Here is a 23,918-nt window from a genome sequence, read left to right on the forward strand (position 1 = left end):
TGAACACAACTGTGTGTGTCTATATCTATCTATATCAATCACACACCTCAAAATTTCACATCCTGAGATACTAGCCAGGACTGAGGAGCAGAGAGCGAGGAGGCCCAGATAGAAACTGAATGATCAGTGCAGCGGTGGGGGCAGTGGCAAGCAGCGATCTCCTGTATGACTTTCATTGAAGCAGCTGAAAGCCGCATCTACTCTCCTCCCTCCCAAGGTTTCCAGCTGCTTCATTGAAAGTCATACAGGAGATCACGGCTTGTCACTGCCCCCACCACCGCCCCTCCCACCTACCCACCCCTAGTTCCAACGCTGCTTGCCCCTCCTTATTTCCACTTGCCGAATGCAAGCAGGCGAGTGGAAACATTGAGGGTTATGTGTGTGAGAGATATATATATATAGATAGATAGATATATCTCACAATCTCCCAATACTACTTCAAAGCACAGTCCAACCTTTACCCACCATGGCAGGCTCTGTCAAAGACTTTCAAGGATTCACACACGGTTCCATTGCTCAGGGTCCAGCACCGTAAGGCCGCATTACACGCAAATCTCGAGGGTTCTTCCCTCCTATCCAAAGAGGCTCGGGTACCGTGCATTTTGCCTAACAGCTTTCCTGAATGGATCCGACTGAAGTCCTTGATTCTCAGCAGAACCATTCCAGACCTGTAAGTATGCTCCAAGTGCACATCAGCAACCATCCACCTTACAGACACTGGCAAAAAAAATTAAGTATATCCTGTGTAGGAGGGAATATATAAGGGAGGACTTCAAATTTGATTGATCTGCCAGTGTCCACTCACCTATAGGCGGCATATAACTCACATAGTCATGAATAGCTTGCTCTGTGGTTCCAAACTTCTTCCATTTAAGGATGATGGAGGCCACTGTGCTCATTGGGACCTTCAATGCTGCAGAAATGTTTCTGTACCCTTCCCCAGATCTGTGCCTTGATACAATCCTGTCTCGGAGGCCTACGGACAATTCCTTGGACTTCATGGCTTGGTTTGTGCTGTGACATGCACTGTAAGCTGTGGGACCTTCTATAGACATGTCCAATCAACTGAATTTCCCACAGGTGGACTCCAATCAAGTTGTGGAAACATCTAACCCTAGGTTCACATCTGTGCGGGTGGTGCCAATGCAGATCCGCACAAAAATCCATGCACCCGCACAGACAAATGTGGACCCGTGGGCGGGTGCCATTATTTCTAATGTCACGCCGCCCGCACTGGAAAACGCAACCGTACTGGGAACTGAGGGTCCCGTGCGGGCTGCGTTTTCCAAAGTAGTGTAGGGACTTCTTTCCCTGCTTGTCGCGTGTCACAGGTGTCCATTGAAATGACTGGTCTCTCGTGTCCGTGCAAAACGTGGCCCAGAAGGCCACATAGATGTGAACCGAAGGTCAAGGCTGATCAGTGGGAACAGGATGCACCAGAGTTCAAATGTGAGTGTCACGGCAAAGGCTGTGAATATGTACATGGGGGTTTTTTTTTCAATTTTTATTTTTAATAAATTGCAAAGATTTCAAAACAAACTTTTTTCACGTTGTCATTATGGGGTATGGTTTGTAGAATGTTGAGGAAAAAAAACGAATTGAATCCATTTTGGAATAAGGCTGTAACATAATGTGGCAAAAGTTAAGCGCTGGGAATACTTTCTGGATGCGCTGTATTCAGCTCTCGCTGCTTCAGACACAACTGTCCATTCCAGTACATAAGACACTGCACTGCAAAGGTGTGACTGGGCCCTGAGACACATTATCTTTACTGATCTAACCCATTCAGCCATTAGATACTAAAAATAAATAAATAAATAAAATAAATTGTATATAGATCATTCTCCTTTACTCCTTGAGATTTTACAAAATAGAATATAAAAACAATTTCATATAAATAGCAATTCATAAGAATCATGCAGATGTAGAAATTCACAAACGCACATAAACCGCGAGCATTCTTCCATAGCATCATTTCCATCTTACTGTTCAATGGACATCTCATGCCCCCTGCTGGATGCATTGTGAAGCACACAGTGCAGCTCCAACCATCACAACCGCATTGTCACAGCAGGAAAACTCAGGGCCGGTCACTCACTGCAAGAACGTCTAATGGGGGACAACCCAGGGAGGAATCAGCGCATATCTGTACGGCTGGAAGTAAAAAGATTCATTATTATTAGCACTTATTTCCTGGTTCACACAGGTGCGACTTCATGTGATTTACAAATTGCACCAGAAATTATTAAGTGTTGCAAAAACACTTATTTTTATTTATTATTATTATTCAGGATTTATATATTATTATTATTATTATTATACAGGATTTATATATTATTATTATTATTATTATACAGGATTTATATATTATTATTCAGGATTTATATATTATTATTATACAGGATTTATATTATTATTATTATACAGGATTTATATATTATTATTATACAGGATTTATATATTATTATTATTATTATTATACAGGATTTATATATTATTATTATTATACAGGATTTATATATTATTATTATACAGGATTTATATATTATTATTATACAGGATTTATATATTATTATTATACAGGATTTATATATTATTATTATTATTATACAGGATTTATATATTATTATTCAGGATTTATATTATTATTATTATTCAGGATTTATATTATTATACAGGATTTATATATTATTATTATTCAGGATTTATATTATTATTATTCAGGATTTATATATTATTATTATTCAGGATTTATATATATTATTATTATTCAGGATTTATATATTATTATTATTCAGGATTTATATAGCACCAACAGTTTGCTCAGCGCTTTAACACATCTAATGTATTTCTATGGCACGGTGTTAATCAGTGCGATTTGAAGTAGCGCGATTTCAAAAATAGTTCCTGCACTTCTTTTTACCCGAATTCATTTCGAACTTGCATGGACTTCTGCTAAATGAATTCACAAGCCGCAGTGAAATCTGAAGTACAAATGGCACTGATTTGCGGCTTTGAAATCACGCTTCTTCACTTGAAGTTCAGTGTGAACCAGGGATAAGAGACGAGTGGAGTGAATTTGGACTTTTTTTTTTTTTTTTTTTTTTTAACCAAAAACGGGAAACGCTTAGGGCTTGTTGACACCAGGAAAGGCGCATTCTGTGTGTGTTTCCTGCAGGCCATTGAATTGTTTTATTTATTATTTATTTCAGGTACTTATATAGCGCCGTCAGTTTACGCAGTGCTTTACATATATATTGTACATTCACATCAGTCCCTAACCCTCAAGGGGCGTACAATCTAAGGTCCCTAACCCTCAAGAGGCGTACAATCTAAGGTCCCTAACCCTCAAGGTGGTACAATCTAAGGTCCCTAACCCTCAAGGGGTGTACAATCTAAGGTCCCTAACTTCCTTCATACATACACATACTAGGGACAATTTAGACAGGAGCCAATTCACCTACCAGCATGTCTTTGGAGTGTGGGAGGAAACTGGAGTAGCCAGGAGAAAACCCACACAGGCACAGGGAGAACATGCAAACTCCAGTCAGGTGGTGCCCTGGTTGGGATTCAAACTAGCGACCCGAGTACTGCCAGGCGGAAGTGCTAACCATTATATGCATGATAAAGCATTGTGTATAGCACAGCGCAGGAGTGTTCAGTCTGGGGATTCAATGAAATTTTATCATTCATGTTAGAGAAATTTTTATTGAGATGAACATGTATGAGGGATATGCAATCTGCTGAGAGTTGCTGGATATGAATTAGTTGCATTGCAAATTGGACAAATCGTCATATCTATCCATTCAGTCGTACCCGACCCTTGGCGATTGCATGGACCGTCACTCACAAGCGACTTCTTCCATGAATTCTCTTAGCAATTATTCTTACAGGGTAGGTTGCCAGGTCTTTCCCCAACCCCCACCATGCAGGAGATCCCGCATGGCCAGGGATGAAACTAGGACAATTTAGACAGGAGAGTAAAACATGGCACCTGCCCTGGTCTATAACCGGCTTATAAGCAAGGACTAAGTGAACCGGGCAACGCATGTCAGTAATAAAAGCAAAATAAAAAAAAAAAAAAAGGGTTCAAAAAATCAACTTACCAGCCAGCTTGCCAACAACCAAATTAAGCTAACAGTATGCGGTAAAAAACAGGAATTTAGTTAGCACACAATTGCAAATACATACGTAAGGTGAGTGTGTGCACTGGCCACCTTGCCTGCCATTGTGCTACATGCTGGGTGTCCTTTGCACTCCTGTGCCTTTAAGAGGGGTGGGCTCCCTGATGAGCAACTGCCCTTGATCTATCCTTTAAATGCATGTGCCTCTACTATGGGGACTCAAATTTGTAGTGTTAGGACCACAGAATATCGGGGTGCTGTGATGTGGCTTACATATGTATTTGCAAATGCGTGCTAACTAAACCCCTGTTTTTAACGCATACTATTAGACAGGTTAATTTGGTTTTTGGCAAGGTGGCTGGTTAGTTGATTTTTGAACCCTTTTTTTATTTTTCTTTTATTACTGACAATTTAGACAGGAGCCAATTCACCTACCAGCATGTCTTTGGAGTGTGGGAGGAAACTGGAGTACCCAGAGGAAACCCACGGAGGCACAGGGAGAACATGCAAACGCCAGGCAGGTGGTACCATGGTTGGGATTCGAACCAACGACCCTAGTACTGCCAAGCGGAAGTGCTAACCACTTAGCCACTGTGCTGCCCCAAACGCAGAGCATTTTTAAATGTAGCGCAAGCAATACTTTTGTGCGCAGCTCAATGCGTTTTGCAGCCCATTCAAATGAAAAGGCTTTCAAAAAACACATTGCATGGGAATGCATATGATCTCAAGCGATTCCAATGTGAACCAGCCCTCAGATTTACAAACAAATGGCAACTACCCCAACCTATTACTGGCCTTTGCAGCAAGAAGCACATGGGAGGGCGATGAATGTCAAAAAGCAAAGAAAAAATTCCTGGCTCAAATTACCAGCTCTTAACCCCAACGTGCGACTTTGGACACAACGGTTTCCACACTACTTTGATGCTAGAGAGTGTAAAAACGCATCAATGTTGCACTCCATAAACAGAATACTTTCCTATTAGCCAAAAAAAAAAAAAAAGCAAAAATGCATCAAAAACGTGCGTTCTAAAAACGTAAAACACGCCAGTAAAGAGATCAGTGGCAACCCGCATAGATGTGAACCTAGCCCAAATACACCTTGGATAATATTATCAGCGACTGTTGGTTTTTTTTTTTTGTTGAAAGGAAACCGAAGCCACTGGTGCTCTATGGTTGAAAATGCAGAATATTTATTTTACCTTCCCAGTAAAACCCGTCCCCGGGGGTCTCTGGGGGGCCGACGTCATTTCTTGTGCCGCTTGTCAGGTAGAACGTTGAGCTGTCTGACCTCTCTAATGCAGGAGTCCAGGAGCAGCTCCATCTCACTATGTCCCGGGCCGCCATGTCCAGAGAGGGCCGTCTGCGCAGTGAGAAGTTCTTCTTCCACTAAGAAACACATGAAGGAGTTATATCTGTACTGTATAGGGACAGTGACTACCTGCAGGGGAACTACAAGTCACAGTGAAGGGTTGGCAGGGCTTGTACCTCAGTGGCGTCAGGTGGCCAAGCACTACTGCGCAGAGGTCAGATGTAATTAAAGGAAACTGGCCATAAGCAGAATTTCTTCTTATGTTAGTTTTCTAGCCATCATGCAGCAAAAATCAACAGGTTCCCTTTACCCCTCCCCCACTCACCTTTTTTCTGTCCCCACCACTTGACTTGGGTCGTGAGAAGCCAAGAATAATACGTAATACTTCTGGGTATGGGGAACATGTGACTCACTTCCCTTCCTCCCATGTGACAGCACTGGTGCTTGGTGATTGGTTGCTCAGCCATATGGGAACAGGCAGAGACCCCAGAGCTTTCTTCACTCCCAGCAACTGTATGAAGTGGCAGATGAGTGAAATGTGCTGCTGGGGTGAGGGGAGTTATAAATCTGTTGCTTCATCCTGTACAGACAAAGCACGGGTTTAAAGAGAAGTTTCAGCCCCTGTTCTTTGTGGCTCTGCCCCATCAATATGGCGCATGTGCAGATACGCTGAGGGGTCTCTACTTGGCCATCAGGTCCTGACAAAGCCCTTTGGCACATCTGAGCATGCACAGGATATTTCCCACACATGCATACAGACAAGGAAGCTTTGGGACTTCCATGATAGCCCTCTTAGAGAACGCGCAGGGGAAGCCCGTGCATGCGCAGAAGTATGGGAAAACCCGTGCATGCGCAGATATGCCACAGGGCTTCAGGTCCCGACATCTCTGCATACACAGAATCTGGGGCGGTGGTTTTAGGGGAAGACGGCCCAAATGTCACTCCCGCCTAAGCACAATAAATGTGTAAAAATGTAAATAAGAACTGAAAGAGGGAGGGCAGAGGGGCAGACTAGGTTTTAGGATGAAAGTCCACTTTACCCACTTGCTGTCCAGCCGCTGTATATGAACGGCCAGACGGTGGCAGTCCAGGGGCGGGTTGCCATTCATAAACTTTTTGGACTGTGCGTGCTCCCTGGGAGCAGCACTGCGATCCGGTGCTCGCTGTGTCCTCCGGACGCAGTGGAACACCGATCGTCGTACGGGACCTCTGTACGAGGTCCCGATCATGTGATCACTGATTGGCCAAATCAGTGATCACATGCAGAGTAGTAAGCGAGATGTCACTTCTGACATCATTGCTTACTACGTGTGAAATCTGTGAATGATCACAGAGATCACATGGTACAGGGCTATTCACAACAGCCTTGTACCATGTGACAAGCTGTGACCAATCACAGCTCTCACAGTATTTCTCAATGGCTGCAAGAATGCAGCCAGAGAGAAGGAGAAATGATTGCTTTTACAGCCTTTATGGGTGTAAAAGCAATCAGTGTAAAGAAAAAAAAAATCTCCATCAGCCCCCACAAGTAGTACAGTGTCAGTACTGCTAGGGTGACAGAATGTAGAAAAAAACAAAAAAAAAACAAATAATAATTAAAAAAAATTAAATAAAAATGTAAATAGAAAATTGTTTTAAATTATAATTTTTGGTTAAACTAAATTTGGGTTTGTTTTTTTTTACTAAAAAGATAACTGAATACATTTTGGGCAAGATTTATGATGAAATATTATTTATTGCAAAACTTTATAAGAAAAACACTTTTCAAAATTTTTGGACTTTTTCATTTATATAGCAAAAAAATAAGCATCCCTGCGGTGAATAAATATCACCAAAAGAAAGCTTTATCTGTCTTCAAAATGCGGTAGCGCTGAAAGCTGAAAATTGTCCTGGATTGGAAAGGGGTAAAATTTCCAGACTTGAAGTGGTTAAAAAGGAGGCCTGATGCAGTTTTGCATTCACTTGCTGCATGCTAGCTCCAGATGAGTGACTTTTAAAGTACCAAGGCCAAAAGATCAGCAAGACATCCAGTAACCATCATACCCACGCAGGCACAGGCACCATCATACTGTATGAGAAGGTCAGCAGAAGCAGAAACCATTATTGCTCTCATGGCAGGATTCCTATAAAAACCGACAACATAAGAGTGGAAGGAAGGTGTGGGTGCCTCTTCAATTCCGAAAAAGGTCCACAAAATGATAACCAGCACTTGTGGAAGCTTGATCCTTAGGATCCACCTGAACTCTCCTGCTACTGAGCAGGCTCAGTTACTTTTAAGGGTTGTCCTAGCCCCTTGCCAAGCCTCCTGTTTTGGATTGGCTAGGATCCCTCAAGAGTACAGGCAAGCATCCCCTCAGATCCGCCCACTGCCTTTAGGGCCTTCATTCAAAGCTCTAGAGCAAAGTGAAATTCCAGAGGGGCCGACCTGCAGAGCCTCTCACCTCCTGACCCAGATTTGAACTCCTGACTATTACACCCAGGCTACTACTCTGCTCTCCTCTCTAACAATCAGGACTCTAGCTCCCCCTAGCTAACTAGGAGGGTGCTACAGGTGCAACCCTACACTGTGATAACAGTCAGCAGGACACAGAGGGTGAATCTCCTTAATAGGGGGAACTGACAACAAAAACCTAAAAGGGGGTCTAATTCCTCTCCACTCTATCAAAAAAAAAAAAGGTTTTGCCTTTAGTTATACTTTACCATTTGGAGTTTCACAGTGTGCATGAAAATCAATCTGTACTGCGAGACAACAAATGAAGTTGGTCCATTCCAGTCCGGCCATCTCACCTCTCTGATGCTCGGATGCGGTCTGGGCCAGCTCTTCCTTTGATTTTTCTAGTAAACTCGTCAGATGTTCAGCTTCCTCTCGGAGTTTCTTCTCCTTCTCTTGGTAGGCAGCAATGAGATTTTCCATTTCCTTCAGTCTGGACTCCAGGACTTCACTACGGCGAGAAGCGGAAGTACGGATAATGGAGGCACAGGATACAGACACTATTCGGCACCTTTTCCATAGTGTCATAATATTAAAGAGGACCTCCACCCTAAATAAAAACATTTTTCCTGACTTTTCCTCCCTCCCTCACATTTGGATTTCTTCTTTAACCACCTCCCGTCCAGTGTGTGTGTATATACACACACACACACACACACACACACACACACACACACACACACACACACACACACATACATATATACACACACACACACACATACATACATATATACACACACACACACACACACACACACATATACACACACACACATACATATATACACACACACACACATACATACATATATACACACACACATACATACATATATACACACACATACATACATATATACACACACATACAAATATATACATACATATACATGGCCGGACGGAGGCAGTGCAGGGTCGGGTGGCCGTTTATGAATGGCCTCCCTGCCCCCCTGCTTGTGCGCGCTCCCTGGGAGCACGCAGCACCGCGGTCCGGTGCCTGCTGTGTCCTCCGGACACAGTGGAACACCGATCATTGTACAGGACCGCTGTGTGAGGTCCTGATTATGTGATCACCGATTGACCAATCAGGGATCACATGCAGAGTAGTAAGCAAGATGTCACTTCTGACATCATTGCTTACTACGTGTGAAATCTGTGAATGATCACCGAGGTCACATGGTACAAGACTATTCACAAAAGCCTTTCTCAATGGCAATTCACAGTATTTCTCAATGGCTGCAAGAATGCAGCCAGAGAGAAGGAAAAATGATTGTTTTTACAGCCTTTATGAGTGCAAAAGCAATCAGTGTGAAAAAAAAAAAAAATCTTCATCACCCCCCACAAGTAGTACATTGCCACTATGGTGACACTGTATTGGGAAATAAAAAAAAAAAAAAAAAAGGAAAGGAACATAAATAATATTATTAAAAAATTTTGGAATGCAGATGGCTGGCGGACGGATGTGACGTCACCACATGAGCATAGCACCTTCTTGAGGCACTATGCTCACATGGTGACGTCACATCCACCCGGCAGCCATCTGCGTTCCAGCTTGGTATCTAACACAGCCACAGCTGCTGGACACAAACGGTGTGAATCAGGAGACCGGGCTCCCTCCACAGCCTTGGCCCTCGATGTCCATCCACCTTCTCCATTAGCCTCCGGGATCTCCATCAGGACGACGTCTACTCTGAGACACATGACTTTATCCACTACCATCTAGTGAGTTACCCAGTTATTTGTGCTATTACACTACCTGTTAATACTGCACTTAGTCTGGCACCCCTCTCTTCTTTTCTCCTTTATTCACTAAAGGCAAATAGACTGCGCACTTTGCAAGAGCAGTTCCTCCAGAGCTTAGTAAATGAGGGGAAGCTCTGCTGACTTCCATCACCAATCAAGTGCAACTAAAAATGCTGTTTTTTTTTTTTTCTTTTTTAAAATTTTCTTGCATGTGATTGGATATTCTTTGCAAAGTGAATCTTTACCTCATTTACTAAGCTCTTGAGAAACTGCACTTTGCAAAGTGCACAGTATTTGCCTTTAGTAAATCAACCCCAGAGTCTTCCAGGAGGGGAGCAGTTACCTGGACTCTGGCTCCGATGGGTTACTCAGTCTCTCCATCTCCCGCGTCACCTCTTGCAGCTGCTGCCGGGTTTTCTCTTCCTCCTCTAGAGCTTCTTGCAGATCCAGGATCTGAACAAAGCGGGAGGCATAACGTTCCCGGCTCCGGCTACTACAGGAAGAGAGTTGTGATCATCTATAATGAATACAAGGTAGCCATGAACTAAACTGTAGACAGTGTACTCCTGCGCCAAGTGTACTCCTGCGCCAAGTGTACCCAATTTAATAAAGTGTTTTACTATGTGAACTATTGTGTTCACAAATTGATGAAAAATAGTGACTGCCACTGTAAGTTGCTGCTGATGCCACTAATCTGTGTTCCCACATAAAAGAATAATAATAGTAATAATAATAATAATAATAATAATAATGATGATGATGTTTTTGTGGCATAATTTATGTATTTCATTATTTATACCAGTGAGCAGCGTTACATCACAAATTATTATTATTTATAATGAATACAATCTTCTATTCAGAAATACAATGCACTCTTTTCTCCTCCATACACTGCCAGACTCCGGAATCATCAAAAGACCAACATTTTCTAACATGGCTCATGGCTATGGAGTCATAATAAGGAGACAATCTGCTTCTGTTGTCTTAAAGTGAACCTGTCAGTCTTTAAACTTATTGTATAGTCCATTTTTTTTTTTTTTTTAACCAGTTGCTGCCCGGCCTATGGCCAAATGGCGGCCGGGCGAACACTTCATCCCTCCGGGAGGACGCCATATGGCTTCCATCCCGGATCGCGCATTGCATATTCCCGCGCTGTGGCAAGATCAGTCACGGGCTGTGTACCTCGGACACGGCCGATGACAGATCTCTGTACCGGCACCGTTGCCAGTACCATGTTACCTGCTGTGACCAATCACAGCAAGTCTCATGACAGTTGTATACAATGGATGGGTTGCTTTCATGCCATCCATTGTATACAAGTGTGTCTAGCTATGAATGGTCACAGCCATTGGCTATGGGCCAATCACAGCCCATCGGTGTCAAGTGATTAGCCATGGCCAATCACAGCTAATCGATTTATTTCAGTTAAATGCTTGCTTATAGCAAAGAAATTCTTTGCTATAATGAAATTGTGTAAAAAAGAAAAATACCGATCACTTCCCCAAAGTTGTACAATGTTACTATGGTAACATTATTATTACTACTACTACATCGAGTAAAAAAAGAAAAATACCGATCACTTCCCCAAAGTTGTATAATGTTACTATGGTAACATTATACTACTTTGGTCATAGTGCAATAGGACAAAAAAAAAATAATAATAAAAGAATATTTTTTTTCTGTACTGTCACCAGTCAGTGTCCCTGATCACCACCACACCAGTTATCTGATGATGCTGTACTGCGCTGGTGACAGTATGTTAAAAAAAAAAAAAAAAAAAAAATTGTGAAAAAAAGTTTAATTTCTTCATTTTCCAAAAAATTACAAAAAAAATTACAACTTCAAAAAACTTGCCATGCCTCTTATGAAGTACGTCGGACTGTCTACTTTGCAAAAAAGGAGACATTTGGGGGGATATCTGTGCTGTCCTGACATTTGGGGGGATATCTGTGCTGTCCTGACATTTGGGGGGATATCTGTGCTGTCCTGACATTTGGGAGGATATCTGTGCTGTCCTGACATTTGGGAGGATATCTGTGCTGTCCTGACATTTGGGAGGATATCTGTGCTGTCCTGACATTTGGGAGGATATCTGTGCTGTCCTGACATTTGGGAGGATATCTGTGCTGTCCTGACATTTGGGAGGATATCTGTGCTGTCCTGACATTTGGGAGGATATCTGTGCTGTCCTGACATTTGGGAGGATATCTGTGCTGTCCTGACATTTGGGAGGATATCTGTGCTGTCCTGACATTTGGGAGGATATCTGTGCTGTCCTGACATTTGGGAGGATATCTGTGCTGTCCTGACATTTGGGAGGATATCTGTGCTGTCCTGACATTTGGGAGGATATCTGTGCTGTCCTGACATTTGGGAGGATATCTGTGCTGTCCTGACATTTGGGAGGATATCTGTGCTGTCCTGACATTTGGGAGGATATCTGTGCTGTCCTGACATTTGGGGGATATCTGTACTGTCCTGACATTTGGGGGATATCTGTACTGTCCTGACATTTGGGGGATATCTGTACTGTCCTGACATTTGGGGGATATCTGTACTGTCCTGACATTCCTGGACCTCAAGAAATTAGATTGGCTGTCAGTACTTCAGGATTGATCAATTTTCAGATCTATACCATAGTTTGTGGACTCTATAACTTTCCTACAAACTAAATAATAAACAAAGAATGATTTGGGTTATTTTCACCAAAGACATGTAGCAGAATACATCTCGGCCTAAATTTATGAAGAACAATTATTTATTTGCAAACTTTTATAACAGAAAAAGAAAAACGTGGGGGTTTTTTTTCAAAAAATTTTCTGTCTTTTTTTTGCTAATTTAGCAAAAAATAAAAACCCCGGCGGTGATTAACAACAGCAAAAGAAAGCTCTAGTTGTGTGAACAAAATGATAAAATGTTAGTTTGAATGACAATTGCGCTGTCATGCAACACTGTACTCAAAGTGTGAGAGCGCTGAAACCTGAAAATTGGCCTGGGCAGGAAGTGAGTAAAAGTAACCCGGTATTGAAGAGGTTAAAATAATGCACAAGTTTATATTTACCTGCTCTATGCAAGGATATTGTGCAGAGTAGCCCCGAACCTCCTCCTCTTGGGGTCTCCCACTGATGCTCTCTTCTCCTCTTCAGTCTATGTGACCATAGCAAGCAGCATGCTATGGAGGCTCATGTGCTAGTACACTTCTGAGCCAGACTGTGTGCGTCCATAGAAACACACTGCAGAAAAAATTTGATCAAAGTGCATTTATTATTTTTTTCTAAGGAGCCTGCAGAGGATTGCACCCATTGTCAGCAGATTGAGGGTGCGATGCATTGCTCCTGTAGACTCTCAGGATAGCGGTCTGCCCGTACCTCTAATACAGGCAGGCAGTTACCAGAATCAATGAACAAGGAGAGAGCTCATCAGCGTTGAGGACTACAAGCTGTCAGCCGCAATGGCTGTAGGTAGACTTGTAATGTATTAATTCACTGAAAATTGTGAATGAATGAATGATGTGGCTGTGTGGGTGGAGCTGCGCTGTTTTGAAATCGGGACAGTTGGTGCGGCATACTGTCAGAGCAGGGAATGCTGGAGGCAGAAGCGGGAACATAGAAGCATGTTATATATTACACCCTAAATATGGGTTCAACATGTAACATGCTCGTAAATGGTGCACTTACCCTTTAAAAAAAAAAAAAAAAAAATTTTATAACCACTTTAAACTAAAACATCCTGCTAGAAGGATCCGCAGGAACATCTCAGCTTTTAATTTTTAGCAGCCAGACAGCCCACCTCTGTGTGCCCCTCTGATCCCAGTTTGGAGGTACTCTCTCCGCGATGTATGGATCTCTACACCAACAGCACCAAGCATCAAGGGCACTATGTGCAGCGGGGTCCCGAAAATCAGGAATCATTTCACCTTTTCATTTTTCATGAACAGGTGAACGTACCCTGTAACCTTTTCCCAAAGTCAAATGTTTTATACGAGTCTCCTATATAGGAATCCCATTGCCCCATACGATACCTCTCAATCTCTTCTGTATGGAGCTCCTGGACTTCTGTCTTTTGTTTGGTTAGCTCCTCTCTCTGCCGCTGTACCTCATCTGTCAACTGGTGGACAATTTTCTGCAGAAAGCAAAAGGACAAAATATTTCATGAGACGTTTAAAATTTCACCTCACACTGTATAAATGTATTATATATATATATATATATATATATATATATATATCTCTATCTATCTATCTATCTATATATCTATATATACACAGTTGCAAGAAAAAGTATGTGAACCCTTTGGGATTACGTGGAGTTTTGCATGAATTGGGCATAAAATGTGCTCTGCACGTCATCTAAGTCACAACAATAGAAGAACACAGTCTGCTGAACATAACACTACACAAACATTAGATGTTGCCATGGTTTAATTGCACATAACATGTAAACATTCACAGTGCAGGGAGGAAAAAGTATGTGAGGCCCTAGCTTAATGACTTCTCCCAGAGCTAATTGGAGCCAGGAGTGAGCCAACCTTGACTCCAATCAGTGTGATGATATTGGATGTGTTGCTGACAGCTGTCCTGTCCTTAAAAAACACACACCTGTTTTGGGTTTACTGGTTTCAAGAAGCACTGTCTGATGTGAACCATGTCTCACAGAAAAGAGCTCTCAGAAGACCTACGATCAAGAATTGTTGACTTGCATGAAGCTGGAAAGGGTTACAAAAGTATCTCCAAAAGCCTTGATGTTCATGTGTCCACGGTAAGACAGACTGTCTACAAATGGAGAAAGTTTAGCACTGTTGCTACTCTCCCTAGGCGTGGTCGTCCTGTAAAAATGACTGCAAGAGCACAGCGCAGAATGCTGGATGAGGTAAAGAAGAATCCCAGAGTGTCAGCTAAAGACCTACAGAAATCTCTGGCACATGCTAACATTTTTTATTGACACATCTACAAAAAGGAAAACATTAAACAAGAATGGAGTACATGGGAGGACACCACGGAGGAAGCCATTGCTGTCCAAAAAGAATATTGCAGCACGTTGGAAGTTTGCAAAAGAGCACCTGGATGTTCCACAGCACTACTGGCAAAATATACTGTGGACAGATGAAACCAAGATTGAGTTGTTTGGGAAGAACACACAACACTATGTGTGGAGAAAAAAAGGCACAGCACACCAACATCAAAACCTCATCCCCACTGTGAAACATGGCGGAGGGAGCATCATGGTTTGGGGCTGCTTTGCTGCCTCAGGGCCTGGACGGATTGTTGTCATTGATGGGAAAATGAATTCCAGAGTTTATCAAGACATTTTGCAGGAAAACGTACAACCATCTGTCTGCCAACTAAAGCTCCGCAGAGGATGGGTGATGCAACAGGACAATGACCCAAAGCATACAAGTAATTCAACAAAACAACGGCTGCAACAGCACAGAATACGCCTTCTGGAGGGGCCCAGTCAGAGTCCTGACCTCAACCCGATTGAAATGCTGTGGCATGACCTTAAGAGAGCGATTCACACCAGACATCCCAAGAATATTGCTACACTGAAACAGTTTTGTGAAGAGGAGGGTCCAAAATGACTCCAGATCGTTGTGCAGGTCTGATCTGCAACTACAGGAAAGGTTTGGTTGAGGTTATTGCTGCCAAAGGAGGGTCAACCAGTTATTAAGTCCAAAGGTTCACATACTTTTTCCTCCCTGCACTGTGAATGTTTACATGTTATGTGCAATTAAACCATGGCAACATCTAATGTTTGTGTAGTATTATGTTCAGCAGACTGTGTTCTTCTATTGTTGTGACTTAGATGACGTTCAGAGCACATTTTATGCCCAATTCATGCAAAACTCCACGTAATACCAAGGGGTTCACATACTTTTTCTTGCAACTGTATATCTCTATCTATATCTATATATCTATCTCTATCTTCAGTGTGGGCACTCGGCAGTGACAACTTGTGGCTTCACAGCCGGGTACCCACTGCGCATGTGTGAGTAGCGCAAGAATGGTCCTGTAGTCTTATGGGACCTGTCACATGTCCAAAAAGACTACAGGGAGGGAGGACACCTCCCGCTTCCGATCGCCTAGGCAATCGGACCGAAAGTGGGAGCGAGTACCTGTCAAACTCAGGTACCCGCTTCCCCCCCCGGCCCCCAAAAGGTGCCAATCCTTAATGGGGAGCAGTCCTTAACCACATGCTGCCCAGCCACTGTATAAATATGGCGGCAGGGCGGCACAGCTGGGCAAAAGCACGTTTTAAAACGGGTGTTTTGTAAACAGGGAGGGGGCATACGCGAGGCGCGCCGCCGCCCTACCTGTCCCGCCGATCACAGCCGCGGATGTCAGTCGCCGGGTCACAGCCGGTCATTACCGGCTATGTCCCAGCGATTGGCGGCAATCACTGACAGAGAGCACAGCTGCAGTAGCTGTGCTTTCTGTCAGTTCCCTGACAGCTCCAGGACATGCTGATCGGGACAGAAGAGTTTCTCTCTCCCGATCAGCGGTGTTCCCTGCAGTACACACCCCGCCCCCTAGTAAAACACTCCCCTCACACAGATAACCCTTTCCCTGAAAAATAAACTTAACCCCTTCCTCCCCAGTGCCATTAGTACAGTGTCAGTGTTTTTTTTTTTTGCACTGATCACTGTATTGGTGTCACTGGGGATGTCAGTGACCCCAAGTCAGTACCCCCCAATGTCAGAATGTCCGCCGCAGTCCCGCCATAAGTCGCTGATCGCCGCCTTAAGTCACTGATCGCCGCCATTATTAGTATACAAAAACAAAAAATCCCAGTATCTTTCCCGCCATTTGTAAACGCTATAACTTTCACGTAAACCAATTAATTTACACGTATTGGGGTTTTTTTTTAGCAAAGACATGTCGCAGAATGCATTTTGGCAGAAATTTATGACTAAATTTGATTTTTAATTTTTTTTTTACTGGACATGTTTTATAGCAAAAAGTCCAAAATATTGTTTTTTTGCCTCAAAATTGTCAGCCTTTTTTTTTTATAGCGCAAAAAATAAAAACCGCACAGGAGATCAAATACCACCGAAAGAAAGCTCAATTTGTGGGGAAAAAAAAAAAAAGGATGTAAATTTCATTTATGTACCGTATTGCATGACCGCGCAATTGTCCGTTAAACTAGCGCAGCGCTGTATAGCAGAAAAATGGCGTAAATTGCAGTATCTATACCATAGTTTGTAGACGCTATAACTTCCACACAAAGCAATCAATTTACACTTATTGGGATTTTTTTTACCAAAAACATGGAGCAGAATACATTTTGGCCAAAATTTATAACCAACTTTGAGTTTACTAATTATCTTTTATAGCTGAAAGTAAAAAATATTGTTTTTCTTCAAGATTTTTGGCCTTTTTTTGTTTATAGCGTGAAAAATAAAAAGCGCACAGGTGATCAAATACCACCGAAAGAAAGCTCTATTTGTGTGAAAAAAGGACGTAAATTTAGTTTGGGTGCAGCATTGCATGACCGCGCAATTATCAGTTGAATTAATGTAGCGCCGAGTAGCAAAAAAGAGGCGTGGTCATTAAGGGGGGTAAATCCTCTGGAGGTCAAGTGGTTAAAGTGGAACTTCCCCTTTTGAGTGGAGCTCCGCTTTAAGCTCCACTTTATAATCTGTTTCTCATTGGGCAGACTTCCCTTCACTTCCTGTCCCTAGACCCAACATAATTAGAGGAAATCCTCTCAAGCAGTTGTTTCCAGATTTGTGTTCCTGTTCGGGTGAGAAGTATCAGGTGAGAATTAAATATTTGGGATTTTCCCTCATTTCAGTCCTGATAATGGTCACAGGAGAAATCATGAGAGTAATGCAGGCCATAGATGGGTCGAAAATCGGCCGATTTTTCGGCCGAAAATAAAATCGGCCGATTTTCGGATCGTTACTGGGCTATTTGTTCGGCCGTTTTTTGGTATTTCGGCCGTTTTTTGTTTCGGTAAAGTTGGAAAAAAAATTGGCCGATTTTGCCGATCGGCCGATTTTTGCGGCAATAATGGGCAAATTGGCCGATTTTTTACCAATAAAAAAATCTGCGCATGAGCAGTGACCTGCAAGAGGAAGACAAAAAGAAGAAGAGGAAGAGGAAGAAGAAGAGGATGAAGATGATGAAGAAAAAGAAGAAGAGGATGATGATGCAGAAGAAGAGGATGATGATGAAGTAGAAGAGGATGATGATGAAGTAGAAGAGGATGATGATGAAGAAGTAGAAGAAGAAGAAGATGATGATGAAGTAGAAGAAGAAGAAGATGATGATGATGATGATGATGATGATGAAGAAGAAGTAGAAGAAGAAGAAGAAGAGGATGATGATGAAGTAGAAGAGGATGATGATGAAGTAGAAGAGGATGATGATGAAGAAGTAGAAGAAGAAGAAGATGATGATGAAGTAGAAGAAGAAGAAGATGATGATGATGATGATGATGATGATGAAGAAGAAGTAGAAGAAGAAGAAGAAGAGGATGATGATGATGAAGAAGAAGAGGATGATGATGATGAAGAGGATGATGATGAAGAAAAAGAAGAGGATGATGATGAAGAAAAAGAAGAGGGTGATGATGAAGAAAAAGAAGAGGGTGATGATGAAGAAAAAGAAGAGGGTGATGATGAAGAAAAAGAAGAGGGTGATGATGAAGAAAAAGAAGAGGGTGATGATGAAGAAAAAGAAGAGGGTGATGATGAAGAAAAAGAAGAGGGTGATGATGAAGAAAAAGAAGAGGGTGATGATGAAGAAAAAGAAGAGGGTGATGATGAAGAAAAAGAAGAGGGTGATGATGAAGAAAAAGAAGAGGGTGATGATGAAGAAAAAGAAGAGGGTGATGATGAAGAAAAAGAAGAGGGTGATGATGAAGAAAAAGAAGAGGGTGATGATGAAGAAAAAGAAGAGGGTGATGATGAAGAAAAAGAAGAGGGTGATGATGAAGAAAAAGAAGAGGGTGATGATGAAGAAAAAGAAGAGGGTGATGATGAAGAAAAAGAAGAGGGTGATGATGAAGAAAAAGAAGAGGGTGATGATGAAGAAAAAGAAGAGGGTGATGATGAAGAAAAAGAAGAGGGTGATGATGAAGAAAAAGAAGAGGGTGATGATGAAGAAAAAGAAGAGGGTGATGATGAAGAAAAAGAAGAGGGTGATGATGAAGAAAAAGAAGAGGGTGATGATGAAGAAAAAGAAGAGGGTGATGATGAAGAAGAAGAGGGTGATGATGAAGAAGAAGAGGATGATGATGATGATGAAGGATGATGATGAAGAAGTAGAAGAGGATGATGATGATGATGAAGAAGTAGAAGAAGAAGAGGATGATGATGAAGAAGAAGTAGAAGAAGAGGATGATGATGAAGAAGAAGAGGATGATGATGAAGAAGAAGAGGATGATGATGAAGAAGAAGTAGAAGAAGGAGAAGAGGATGAAGATGAAGAACAAGTAGTAGAAGAAGAAGAGGATGATGATGATGATGATGATGATGAAGAAAAAGAAGAGGAGGATGATGATGATGATGATGAAGAAAAAGAAGAAGAGGAGGATGATGATGAAGAAGATGAGGATGATGATGAAGAAGAAGAGGATGATGATGAAGAAGAAGAGGATGATGATGAAGAAGAAGAGGATGATGATGATGATGAAGAAGAAGAGGATGATGATGATGATGAAGAAGAAGAGGATGATGATGATGATGAAGAAGAAGAGGATGATGATGATGATGAAGAAGAAGAGGATGATGATGATGAAGAAGGAGAAGAAGGATGAAAAATAAGAGGAATTCCAGTCCGGCAAAAAGTGTCCCTGCAGAGAGCTCCGCTATTTCTTTGACAGTTCTTTGACATTTACAGAGGTTGCAACATTGTATCTATTTGTTTCCAAATAAAAACATCTGTATCCTAAATGGATACAAATAGATACATCGTTGCAACCTCTGTAAATATCAAGGAACTGTCAAAGAACTGTCAAAGAAATAGCAGAGCTCTCTGCAGGGACACTTTTTGCCGGCTGTAGACGGGATAAAAATCGGCCGATTTTTTTTACCATTGGTGGTAACGTCGGCCGCTTGAACGACCGATTTTTCGTTTTTTAAAAGAAAAATCGGCCGTTTTTCTCCCCGTCTATGGCCTGCATAAATCTCCGTAATGGAGACACATTGCGGATCATTTACTAAAACTGGAGAGTGCAAAATCTGGAAATCAATCCGCTTCCGTGTTTTATTCTCAACGCTTAAACTGAACGAGCTGAAGTTAGAAGCCGATTGGCTGCCATGCACAGCTGCACCAGATTCCCTGCCCTCCAGTTTTAGTCAGTCTCCTCCAGAGTGTGATCAAAACCTGACAGGGATGCCGACCCTTCCCTGCCCTCCAGGCTAAAAATTCCTGGTTTAGACACACATGGAACAATACCTCCAGATCTACAATGCTGAGACTTTCTTCATTGGTTGACAAAAGCTGCTCCACCAGATCCATCTGAAAGAGAAGAAACAGAGGGTCATACGGGGATAAAACAGTCAGCGCCGGGGCAATAAAAGACAATTAATCTTTAAGACAGACAGACAGACAGACAGACACCTTGTTTAACCACTTCCTGTCCGGCCCATGTATATAAACAGCCGGAAGGTGGCAGTCCAGGGGCGGGTTGCCGTTCATAAACGGCGCCTGTCATTTTGGACTGTGCACGCTCCCTGGGAGCACGTGGCACCGCAATCCGGTGCCCGCTGAGTCCTCCGGACACAACGGAACACCAATCGTTGTACAGGACCTCTGTGTGAAGTCCCGATCATGTGATCACTGATTGGCCAATCAGTGATCACATGAAGAGTAGTAGGCAAGACGTCACTTCTGACATCATTGCTTACGACGTGTGAAATCTGTGAATGATCACAGAGCTCACATGGTACAGGGCTATTCAGAACAGCCTTGTACCATGTGACAAGCTGTGACCAATCACAGCTCACACAGTATTTCTCAATGGCTGCAAAAATGCAGCCAGAGAGAAGAAGAAATGATTGCTTTTACAGCCTTTATGGGTGTAAAAGCAATCAGTGTTAAAAAAAAATATCTTCATAACCCTCCACAAGTAGTACAGTGTATGGGGACACTGTACTGATAGGGTGACGGTATGTTAAAAAAAAAAATATATATATAAAAAAATAAAATAAAAATGTAAAAAAAAAAAAAATATAAAAAACATTATAATTTTTGGTTATAAACCAAATTTGGGTTATTTTTTTTTTTTACTAAAAAGATAACTGAATACATTTTGGCCAAGATTTATGATGAAATATTATTTGCAAAAAAATATTAATAATAACTTTTTCATTTATATAGCAAAAAATAAAAAATAAAAAAAATCCCAGTGGGGAATAAATACCACCAAAATAAAGCTTTATCGGTCTAAAAAAAAAATGCTAAAAAATTCATACGTGTACAGTGTTGCATGACCGCGCAATTGTCATTCACAGTGTGATAGCACTGATAGCTGAAAATTGGCCTGGACAGGAAGGGGGGTGAAAGTGTCCGGACTGGAAGTGGTTAAGGCCCAGTGATATCATCACTGGGTCTCTGCGCTTCTCTAGGCAGGCAGATCATGGCTGGAGGAAGGGGCTGACAGGGTGCTGTATACAGCTTCCTGAAAACATCCCAGCACCCTGCCTCAGTACTTCTCTCAAGAACCATCAGTCCTGATGCAAGCAGTGGGCTGCCTCTTTGGAGGAGTTATGCAGATATCAAAAATGCCTTGATGGGTGGAGGTCAGTGTGGAGGAGCAGGCAGGAGGTAATGCTCACTTGTGATGCTCAGCCTCCATGAACGAAAAAAGTGACATCCAATGGTGAGCCAGGGACAGTCAGGTTGGGGAGAAAAACCAGATGATGTTTGACGTCCTCCAGCCAGGAAATGAGGCGGAGCTCATTCTGACTTGCTGCAGCTTCTAATGCACTTTATGAAAAGCTCACAGTGTGCAGTGATATCAGTAAGACGTTTCAGTCCAGGAAAGGGGCCGGTACACCTGTGCAAGGCTGAAGGGGAGGGGCCGGTACACCTGTGCAAGGCTGAAGGGGAGGGGCCGGTACACCTGTGCAAGGCTGAAGGGGAGGGGCCGGTACACCTGTGCAAGGCTGAAGGGGAGGGGCCGGTACACCTGTGCAAGGCTGAAGGGGAGGGGCCGGTACACCTGTGCAAGGCTGAAGGGGAGGGGCCGATACACCTGTGCAAGGCTGAAGGGGAGGGGCCGATACACCTGTGCAAGGCTGAAGGGGAGGGGCCGATACACCTGTGCAAGGCTGAAGGGGAGGGGCCGGTACACCTGTGCAAGGCTGAAGGGGAGGGGCCGGTACACCTGTGCAAGGCTGAAGGGGAGGGGCCGGTACACCTGTGCAAGGCTGAAGGGGAGGCCGGAGGTCAAATTTAAATATCAACACCTTAGCTACACCCTCCGTCCCCCGCCATCAGTGTCCTCGCCTCCGTCCCCCATCATCAGTGTCCTCGCCTCCGTCCCCCATCATCGGTGTCCCCCCCCCTCCGTCCCCCGCCATCGGTGTCCTCCCCTCCGTCCCCCGCCATCGGTGTCCTCCCCTCCGTCCCCCGCCATCGGTGTCCTCCCCTCCGTCCCCCGCCATCGGTGTCCTCCCCTCCGTCCCCCGCCATCGGTGTCCTCCCCTCCGTCCCCCGCCATCGGTGTCCTCCCCTCCGTCCCCCATCATCGGTGTCCTCCCCTCCGTCCTCCCCACCGTCAGTGTCCTCCCCACCGTCAGTGTCCTCCCCACGGTCAGTGTCCTCCCCACCGCCCCCCCCACCATCAGTGTCCTCCCCACCGCCCCCCCCAACATCAGTGTCCTCCCCACCGCCCCCCCCAACATCAGTGTCCTCCCCACCGCCCCCCCGTCATCAGTGTCCTCCCCACCGCCCCCCCGTCATCAGTGTCCTCCCCACCGTCCCCCGCCATCAGTGTCCTCCCCACCGTCCCCCCACCATCAGTGTCCTCCCCTCCGTCCCCCCACCATCAGTGTCCTCCCCTCCGTCCCCCCACCATCAGTGTCCTCCCCTCCGTCCCCCCACCATCAGTGTCCTCCCCTCCGTCCCCCCACCATCAGTGTCCTCCCCTCCGTCCCCCATCATCAGTGTCCTCCCCTCCGTCCCCCATCATCAGTGTCCTCCCCTCCGTCCCCCCACCATCAGTGTCCTCCCCTCCGTCCCCCCACCATCAGTGTCCTCCCCTCCGTCCCCCCACCATCAGTGTCCTCCCCTCCGTCCCCCCACCATCAGTGTCCTCCCCTCCGTCCCCCATCATCAGTGTCCTCCCCTCCGTCCCCCCACCATCAGTGTCCTCCCCTCCGTCCCCCCACCATCAGTGTCCTCCCCTCCGTCCCCCCACCATCAGTGTCCTCCCCTCCGTCCCCCCACCATCAGTGTCCTCCCCTCCGTCCCCCCACCATCAGTGTCCTCCCCTCCGTCCCCCCACCATCAGTGTCCTCCCCTCCGTCCCCCCACCATCAGTGTCCTCCCCTCCGTCCCCCATCATCAGTGTCCTCCCCTCCGTCCCCCCACCATCAGTGTCCTCCCCTCCGTCCCCCCCCCCATCAGTGTCCTCCCCTCCGTCCCCCATCATCAGTGTCCTCCCCTCCGTCCCCCCACCATCAGTGTTCTCCCCTCCGTCCCCCCACCATCAGTGTTCTCCCCTCCGTCCCCCATCATCAGTGTCCTCCCCTCCGTCCCCCATCATCAGTGTCCTCCCCTCCGTCCCCCCACCATCAGTGTCCTCCCCTCCGTCCCCCCCCCACCATCAGTGTCCTCCCCTCCGTCCCCCATCATCAGTGTCCTCCCCTCCGTCCCCCATCATCAGTGTCCTCCCCTCCGTCCCCCATCATCAGTGTCCTCGCCTCCGTCCCCCGCCATCTATGATCACAGAGCACTCACCATACACAGGAAGAGATGGACACAGGGCTGACCAGAGAAGAAGACAGACAAGACTCATCCGATGGAGAATCAAATAGAGCGCCGAACACCCCCCCGGAAGCAGCTCCGCATCACTTCCGCCCACACTTCAACACCAGAGTAAGGGCATCCTAGACAGGGACACGGAGGACAGGAAGTGATGTCAGACTGTAAACATGGTCAAAGCTCTGACAACGTTTACCTTACAATAACTCGTCTCCACAGTAACCCATTCCCTGACATACACATTATATTTACTGAATAACTGACATTTTCTGCATTCCGGAGACAACTGCCTGCTCCATGACATGAACAATGAAT

General features: G+C 44.4%; 1 protein-coding gene across 2 annotated transcripts; it reads right to left on the reverse strand.

The window, feature by feature from the left end:
• Positions 1-1,827: 1,827 nt before the first annotated feature.
• LOC149461979 (uncharacterized) lies at positions 1,828-23,699 on the reverse strand. 2 transcript variants are annotated; one of them, XM_089677615.1, is made up of 7 exons: positions 23,580-23,699; positions 20,070-20,132; positions 13,692-13,792; positions 10,014-10,160; positions 8,221-8,375; positions 5,324-5,510; positions 1,828-2,154 (listed from the first exon to the last, which is right to left on the reverse strand). In XM_089677615.1, the coding sequence occupies exons 1-6, from the start codon at positions 23,580-23,582 to the stop codon at positions 5,368-5,370; spliced, it is 612 nt and encodes a 203-aa protein (XP_089533741.1). In that variant the 5' UTR covers positions 23,583-23,699; the 3' UTR covers positions 1,828-2,154; positions 5,324-5,367. The 2 variants fall into 2 exon arrangements, with proteins under 2 accessions (XP_089533741.1, XP_089533740.1); XM_089677614.1 differs by having other exon boundaries at positions 10,014-10,163.
• Between the last annotated feature and the right edge of the window lie 219 nt (positions 23,700-23,918).

This window comes from Staurois parvus, unplaced genomic scaffold (genome assembly GCF_062004578.1).
Source record: "Staurois parvus isolate SC_StPar_1 unplaced genomic scaffold, SC_StPar_1.0 ptg000190l, whole genome shotgun sequence".
Lineage (NCBI taxonomy): Eukaryota > Metazoa > Chordata > Amphibia > Anura > Ranidae > Staurois > Staurois parvus.

Bases quoted from the DNA above. Each gene is read 5' to 3' on its own strand.
- LOC149461979 (XM_089677614.1), bottom strand. The intron at 13,793-20,069 runs GTATTGTTCCAT...TGCTTTCTGCAG, and splicing joins TCAGCATTGTAGATCTGGAG to AAAATTGTCCACCAGTTGAC. The intron at 8,376-10,013 runs GTAACTGCTCCC...TTCTCGCCGTAG, and splicing joins CCATCGGAGCCAGAGTCCAG to TGAAGTCCTGGAGTCCAGAC.